This window comes from Cyprinodon tularosa, unplaced genomic scaffold (genome assembly GCF_016077235.1).
Source record: "Cyprinodon tularosa strain WSP-4 unplaced genomic scaffold, ASM1607723v1 ctg361, whole genome shotgun sequence".
In the NCBI taxonomy this organism is placed as follows: domain Eukaryota; kingdom Metazoa; phylum Chordata; class Actinopteri; order Cyprinodontiformes; family Cyprinodontidae; genus Cyprinodon; species Cyprinodon tularosa.
In genome coordinates, this window is record NW_024039076.1 from 414,022 (window position 1) to 422,578 (window position 8,557).

General features: G+C 39.8%; 1 protein-coding gene across 2 annotated transcripts in view; it reads right to left on the reverse strand.

Annotated features, from left to right (window-relative positions):
* The window catches only part of pxk (PX domain containing serine/threonine kinase), a 35,338-nt gene extending 28,516 nt beyond the window's left edge, over window positions 1-6,822 (reverse strand). For both annotated transcript variants that reach the window (XM_038295867.1, XM_038295868.1), the window contains exon 1: window positions 6,588-6,822. In XM_038295867.1, the coding sequence (XP_038151795.1) occupies window positions 6,588-6,692 (105 nt within the window). In that variant the 5' untranslated portion in view covers window positions 6,693-6,822. The remainder of the gene's footprint in view (window positions 1-6,587) is intronic.
* Between the last annotated feature and the right edge of the window lie 1,735 nt (window positions 6,823-8,557).

The following is an 8,557-nucleotide window of genomic DNA, read 5'->3' on the forward strand; positions in this document are numbered from 1 at the left end:
GACGGAGATGAAGACATTTATTGGGCTGTGTATGGGCATGGGACTTCTTGTGTTGCCAGTACGAAGAGATTATTGGCGACAGAGTAAACCTCTCTTCAGGACGCAGTTCCCCCAAAATATGTCCCGGGACAGATTTGTGGCCATCTGGAGGTAAGTTGTATGCAATTTATAACACAGACATATGCATTATTATGCATAATAATACTGTTAATAAGTAATCATCAGATAGTTATTTATGTAATGTTTGTTCTTTATTTTAAAAACGTTTTATATTGCACATTCTCAATGAAGACATGATCACATATGGAAAAAATAAAGGTTGAATTTTTTATTTTTTTATTACTGCTTTTCACTTTTTTTTTTGGAAGAATTTCAAAGATAAAATATATTTTGAGTTCTATCTGCTACAGAAGCTGAGATATCAATAATTTACTAGGCGTTGACACAGTTGCTGAATTTACAGAAAAACTTCAGGTTTTAGGGGTATTTTTTAAAATCGGCCATAGGTTTTTAAGGTGTTTTTTCCAGGCGTTTTAGGCCTAAATGGGTTAAATAGCTCTACTGCGTATTTTAAAAATACAGCGGGCCCAAAACTGAGTATGACTGTGCTTTATTCATGTATTTATTACAAAGTATTAATCAAACCTGCGAGCTGGCCATGAGACAGACACATCGCAGATGACACAGCGCTGTGATCACTCCTAAATTAACTTAAAATCCTGAAACCTGCCGACGGAATATGTTCGCTTTTATTACCGGTATCCTGGTGCCTGCACTGTAAATTATTTAGATGAAAAACACCTGCCAGCCGCCGCGGTGAGGCTGCTGTTGAAGGGATTTCTGCTGTCGGTGCACCGCTGGTATGTGGGGGTCTGAGCGCCTCCGACAGAAATAGATAATCTGGATGAACTGACTGCAATTAAGTTTTCAGGTGGCCTTTCTCACTTAAAAACATATTAAAACTACTTTATTCCCACTGATCACAGCAAATATAGCTGCAAGATTTAGATTATTTAGATGAAAAAACACCTGCCAGCCGCCGTGATGAAGAGGAGGAGACCCGGCCCAGAGGCTGCTGTTGAATTAAGTTTTCAGGTAGAAAAATAGAGCGGGAGCAAAACTGAGTATGATTGTGCTTTATTCATGTATTTATTACAAAGTATTAATCAAACCCATCAAAGTCATCATCCTCTGTTTCTGAATTAAACAGCTGCGCTAAATCAGACATGCCAATTTCCCCTTCTTCGCTGTCAGAGTCACTTTCCGTGCAGCGCAGCTCCTCAGAAATAATGCCGGCTTTTGCAAAAGCTTGAACAACAGAGCCAGCAGAAACGTTAGTCCAAGCATCAACAATCCATCCGCAAACGGTGGCGTAACTTGCCCGGCGCTGCCTTCCACTTATCCTGAAACTGTGGTCTCCATCTGTCATCCATCGCTCCCACGCCGCTCGCAGCCTTACTTTGAACGGCCGCTTCACACCGATGTCGAGCGGTTGAAGTTCCTTTGTCAGACCCCCCGGGATAACTGCGAGCACAGCATCCATTTGATTCACCATGTTTTTCTCATCAGCTGTGAGATGGGCACGCATGGAGTCACAGATTAACTGCGATGGTGATGCGTGGAAAAAACCACCTGGTCTCCTCACATACACCTCCCTCAGCCACTCTTTCATCATCTCATCCATCCAGCCTTTTTCATTTGTGTTAATATCATATGTCATCAGAGCGCTGTGTCTGTCTCGCTGTCAGCTCCCAGATCAGCTTCTCTGATTGGTTGATGCGGCCCGTCCAGCAGCAAAACTTCAATTTTTCCATCTCGAGCAGCAGCAGCGCGTTGGCAGATGCTTAAACGCTCCTGCTGCTCAAAACGCGCTGCGGGACCTTTTGCTGCGCCTATACGCGCGTCAACCATTGACTTTGCATGTAAACTCGCTGCTTCTGCTGCACCTGCTGGGTCCGGTTCACACCGATGTCGAGCGGTTGAACAGCGAGCACAGCGTTGATTTGTTTCCCCATGTTTTTCACATCAGCTGTGAGATGGGCACGCATTGAGTCACAGATTAACAGCGATGGTGATGAGTGAAAAAAAAACACCTGGTCTCCTTACATTCAGCCACTCTTTCATCATCTCCTCAATGAGGTGGTCTCAAAAGTCGCAGTTACAACACACATAGGGCGCACCGCACCAAAGGGCGCACCGCACATTTTGAGGGGAAAAAAAGATGTTTAAGTGCGCCTTATAGTCGTGAAAATACGGTAACTATCAGACTTCTGTGTTTATTACAAAAGTATTTGCACTAACCAGGTTCTCTCTCTCCCTCTTTAAATGCCTTTACTTTTACTTCTAACCTGCAAACTTACAGTAGTAGACTCATTACACATTAAGAGAGATTATCACTAAGACCTATGGGGGTTCTATGATTTGGAATCAATTTTTTTTATCGGAAAAAAGTCTGTCTCATATAAATAAGAAATAAGATTGGTGTTCTTCATTTAAACAGCATTTAGTTGCTGCCAGTATTTCTGCCATATCTTCCAATGTACTCTTAAAAAATCAGAAAAAATGCCTTTTATGTAAAACAGTTAATATTTTCTTATTGTTTACTCCATCTCCTCTGTTTTTATTTTATTACTGATTGTTTTTTTCTTCATCTCCTGTTCTTTTTATCGTTTTTTGCTAATCAAATGTTAATACTGCGTGTACTTTATCTCCTTGTTTTTGTTTTCCTTATTCGATGTTCATTTGTCAATAGGAGAAATTGATCTTGCTTTAACATCGATGGAGAGGAACACAAGCCAGTCGGCTTTTTCCCTCCTTGCACCATTGTTTGTAAAGAGGTCTGTTTAAATCAATAAATCAAATCACTCTAGTTTTAAGCTTTCCAGGTGATTATCTTAAGTTAATATCTAAGTGAGTTGATTTTATCCATTTAAGGTCTCTATTTGGTTGAATCTGATAGTAATATTCTAATAGATAATTAAGACATATCACATTTAGAGCAGATTTTCCTCATAATGACCATTTGTAATCTGTACTATATCTCAAACTCTTTAAGTGTCTCAAAAATTAGCTTTAATCATTATTTATTACATATTTTGTTTAAGAAAAATGGTTGTTTTTTTGCCACCATAATGAAAACATTCAAGCTTATGCTGGAAAGGCTGTAAAGCTGCATAAGTTTTGTTACAGACTATAAAACAATACTAACTCATTCACAGAGTTTATGGGGAGTATATATTCACGTTTCACACACGTATTGAGGACAGGAAAATGTCCGCTCAGAGGTTTCTGCAGAGAAGCTGCTGCTGACTCACATGTTTAATCAATGGGAACAAGGGAAGCAGACAGACGAGAACGATCTGGACGCTCTGATGGTTTCTCTGGTAATGTTGTGGTCACACATTTAAAGTAAAAGAGCTGACATCACTTCCTGAAAAGCTGCAGCTATTCCAGAAACCGTCCATTAGCGCAGCTCTGCACTGCATCTCTGAGGTGGGGGCTGATTGGATAACCGTCGGATGATGCAAACGTTAATCGATGTTCGTCTCTGCTGCTGGTTTGGATAAAAGCAGTTTGTGACGTCCCTGTCTCTTCTAACAGCTTATCAGTCAAGTTGGCCGTTTATTATCAGGAAAAAGTTCCACATATTTACCTTACTGACAAAAACAACAGAAAAGAGAATCTAGCTCAGCTGAAAGGAATCGACCTACAGCTTCAACGTCCAATCAGAATCCCTCCATACGCTCTGAACCTGCTGTCCTCTCCATCAGAGCTTTAGACTCTGTTAAACCTTAGACCTCAAGATATTCACCTTGATCTGATTCAAAAACTCCCTGAACTCCAGTTTTCCTTCAAACTACTTTGAGCTTCTCAGCAAGACTCTTCTGATCTGGTTTCAAGGGCTGCCAAAGTTTGTTACAGTTTTCTGTAGTAACCAGGGTTCCTTCACATTTCTATATTATTCCAGAACACTGACAGAGCTTTCCAGGTTAAATATGAATTCAATCCAGATGTTTCTACTGAGCAGAGGCATAGCCAGAAAAGGTTAATAAGGGTGGCCAGGCAATAACCAAGGTACACTGAGGAGATAGGAGCCAGAACCTCCAGGTCAATCTACACTGTTCCAAAAGTAAAATGAACAACCACCACATCCAGATTTTCTAAATAAAGACAAACTTTACTTTCCTACAGCCTTTGCTAACAAATAGATGCATAAATTTAAACATCCGTAATTTTTTTTAGATAAAAGGTATAGTGGATAAAACTTCAGTTTTGAGTTCTGGGGCGAACATCTTATTCATTGTCATTACTTACATACTTTTATTAATAATCATTCTGTAAAAAAATAATATTTACATGTACTAATATCTACATTAAATGGATTACTTATTATTAAATTAGTTATTTATCTCTGATTTCAGTGAAGATTACTAGATGACGCGCAAAAACAAATTTCTCTTTACCCCCTTACCTCTGAAAAGAGCATGAATTCTGTATTTATCATCTTTAATATTAGTATATTAATGTGTATAATTAGCCACAGTGTTTTTATTGTCAGGTTATTTTTGACATATAGAAAATTAAAATGTTAAATAACTTAAAACACTCAATTTGAGAGTCTTACTGCTGTCACCGTCTGTATTAGAGGGAAGAAATGGTAAGGCTGGCCAATGTTTGGGTAAGGGTGGCCATCGCCACCCCTGGCCCCCCATCTAGCTCTGTCCCTGGTACTGAGGTCAAAGTTTAAATGCAAACCCCGTAGAAACAGCAGAAGGAAAGATGGAGGGAATAATACATGAATGGATGAGAGGAAATAGAGAGGAGGAAGGGTTGAGGGACAGAAGGATGGACGAGTCCTACAGTCAGATGGAGTGATGAATACATGAAAAGCAGGAGGGAGGGGAGGATGAAAAATTAACCATATAATGCCACATGTATCGTATTTGATACATACGGTTTCTGAAATGTTTTGCGTCTGACACCTTTTGCATAATTTAATGGTAAAAACTTTGCTCAAAATCCTATTGTACACAATCAGATATACCTGATAACAGAGGCCAGAACTACACAAAAAATAATCTTGACTTATCGCATAGCAATAAATTATTAATATCAAAAATGTTTTTCTGTTTTTTCTTTTTACATATTTTGTTAAAAGGCCAAATAAGGAATTCAAACAAAAAAAAAGTAATTTTCTGTTTTGTTTTATTCTTGGATCGGGCTTTAAAGGGTTAAAGGAGAGACAGACAAAGGTGAAGAAAGAAAGGATAAATTAATGTTCAGTTTCATTATTGATGATGTGGAGAATTTGACTGGAAATCAAAAGTGAAACCAAACAGCTGTTATCCAGATACCTTAATGAAAGAGAAAAAGTAAACACAATCATAGTTCTTCTGTTATATTTCATCTACATTTTTGTAAACTACAACATGGGCTATATTAATAATTGGCAATCCTTTTGGGGAAATTCCGGTCCGATTCAGAGAGACAGCATCCATCCCACTTTGGATGGTGCAGCTCTTCTTTCAAGGAATCTGGCCAAATTTATGTTACCTTCTCATTACTCCATCCAGACAGTGTCTAGCCCACGACCAAAATCTAACAAATTAGCAAAGATTCCCAAACATGATAATATAATTAAAATTAAAATTAACTCCAATTGGGGAAAAAGTTATGAAGATTAAATGTGGTCTATTTAACATAAAATCTCTTTCCTCTAAACTTACTGATTACTCCAAAGGCAGTTAATAATTACAACTCTTTTTTAACATTTAAACTTTATATTTTTCCTGTAATCTCCGGTGTTTCTAGATGTTTTTCTATCAACTTTAAGCACTTTATTGTAAATTCTCTAATCTGAGTGTTTGATTATTTCCCATCCAGAAATGAGTCCCATCTAAAGGTGAGTAATCCTATCCATGCTGGACCGTATCCAGGTGAGAGATGATGTTCTGTTACACCAGCTGTCAACAACAAGCAGAGCCCTGCGTCTATTATCGGACAGGAGGAGCTGCTCTCCTTTTCTGGATTCTCTCTACTTAATCTGACTTAATCCTTCAGATCCGGAAACTCTTTAACACAAACTCTGATCACATCAGATTGTATCTTCTGATTATATCAGACCTCACTGTTCCCTTATCGCTCGATTGGTTAATCTAAATGCCAGCTGTAAGTTCAGACCCACCGATGGCTAAAACACAACTAACAACGGTTCTACTTTTTTAATCTAGGTTCCAAAAGTCTCGAAGAAACAGTTCTGGGATAAAAGTGTTAAAATTAGCAGGAAATCTCCCGGAAGTTGCCTAATCTGAGGTAAAGCGTCCGAGAACAGACTCACCCCGCAGCTCAGGTGATTATAATGAAGTTCTGACAGCTGTAATGGACGATTAAAGCGCCGTTTTTAACAACTGCGGAGCTCAGTTTGTGCTGCTTACGGTTAATAACGCGCAGACAGCTTCTTCTGACAACTAAACATGAACCTCTCCTCTGAGAAGTTCTTCGGGTTTCCAGAAACACCAGAGGGGGCCGCGCTGTGTCCCTAGCCGAACTCAGGCGCTGTTGGCGGGGTTAGTCCAGGCAGCACTCACCGTGTGGGACTGGAGCGTTTGGCTCGCTTCTATCGACGCTGTCAGCGGCTGCGTGTCGTCCAGCAGCAGCCCGCCGGGGGCTGGGGACTTATCCAGGAGAGACATCCCGGAGGATGGACAGGAAAGTCTGAAACGAAGCGTCCGTCGGCTGGTGACACCGAGGCGGAACTGCGCTGAGAATCAGAGGACCTCCGACAGCCAGCTGCCTGCTAGCCTGTTAGCCTGCTAGCCACTAGCAACACTGTGGTGAAACGACGCGATTCAGCGCCACCTGCTGTGTGGAGGGAGAAGTGTCTAAATGCATTAAAGTGGTGGTTTTCCTTAAACATTCCAACAAATTACTCCTAAAATAAGCAATTTTTTATTGGTTTTTTTTCTGACAATTGTCCCGGGAATTTTTCACGGTAAAAATACTACACGATTATCAAAAACTGCATAATTATTTACAAAGTTCTAACTAGTTATTTTTGTTCAGAAGCAGGATCTTTAGCTTAATCTGCAGCTGCCTGTAGAAAGTGGATATATGAGCCGGACTTTGCTGCAGCTGGTGTCACTGAAAGAAAAAAAAGATCAGCAGTGAGAAGACTAGTCCTCCAGTTCATTAAGCCCATGCTCAAAAAGCGAACAACAGCGCCACCCATGGGAGGGAAGGGCTTCTGCACCCAAGGGTGTAAGAATCTGGGACTATTTCTGTCTTTGAAGGTATTTTCCAATCATAAATATTTATGCTTTCATTTCAAATTCAAAGTTACAATGCACAAATACTAATGATTCCAATTACCTCCATATCTGAGCCCAAACTTCAACCTTCTTTATCCACAAACAAAACATTTTCAGTTTTAGATTGATTTGGAGACGACAGGCTTTGTTCCCTCAGACAGAGCTGTTCAGCTATGAAGAAAACACAGCAGACAATTAACATTTTCTGTATGAACAACAAGATTTTGGCATTACACGAATTTAGTTGTAATTTAGTGACCTTCATTAGTATAAAACCACTATCACTATACATATTGCAAGAGTAAAGACCCTGAATTAAGTTGAAAAGTAAATTTAAGCCTGTTGCAGCAATGTGCATATTACATGATGAGTGATTTTTTTGCCATGATGCTAAATCTAAAACATATAGTGGAGCTCTAGTGTATAACTTTGTAAGTTGCCGTGGGTGAATGTCATTTTTGGATTGATCTGACTTGACTCCTCTGGTTTTTGTAAAATAATTTTTTTATATTGCTTAGATGTTCTTCAACATGCAGCTTCCTACAGAAACAGAATTGGACTCAAAGGGTATTTTATTTCACATTTCTGAGGTCAGGTGGTGGGGCACGGGTTACTTGTTCAGTTTCAACGTTTATTGTTTCCTTTTCAGATATGATTTTCAAGTATATAATTATTTCTAGCCCTTTCTGGCTCCTCTGGGGGAAACCCTGAGGTGACCTACTGCAGAGGAACTCCCTTCCAGAAGAGTTACTTGCACTTTCCCTTGAAACTGGCTGTGTACTTGTGCGGTCTCATGTGATTGTGTACTCATGAAACGTCATCAGCCTCAGCCCTACTTCTGTTCCAATTCACAAGAACTTATATTTAAGAAAGTTGAACCCTTCATCCTCTGACATAGGAGCTGGCTCCCAGTTTGTCTGCCTGGCTGTGTGTTTTCTGGACGAGGCCACCTGAAGAGCTGGTTGCTTTTTGCATCTCTGCTTCTTTTTCTATGTCTGCTTCTGTCTCCTCACTGAGCCTGGTTCTGCTGGAGGTTTCTTCCTGTTAAAAGGGAGTTTTTCCTCTCCACTGTCGCTACAAGCATGCTTAGTGTGAGGGATTGGTTTCAAGTCAATGAGTCCATGCAATCAACTGGTTTTCCTTTGATAGAAAACATCGAACCACTGACTGGATGACGTTGAAATGAGACATGATGACATGTGTTGTGAAGTGGTGCTATAGAAATAAACTGAATTGTAATTGAATTGAAT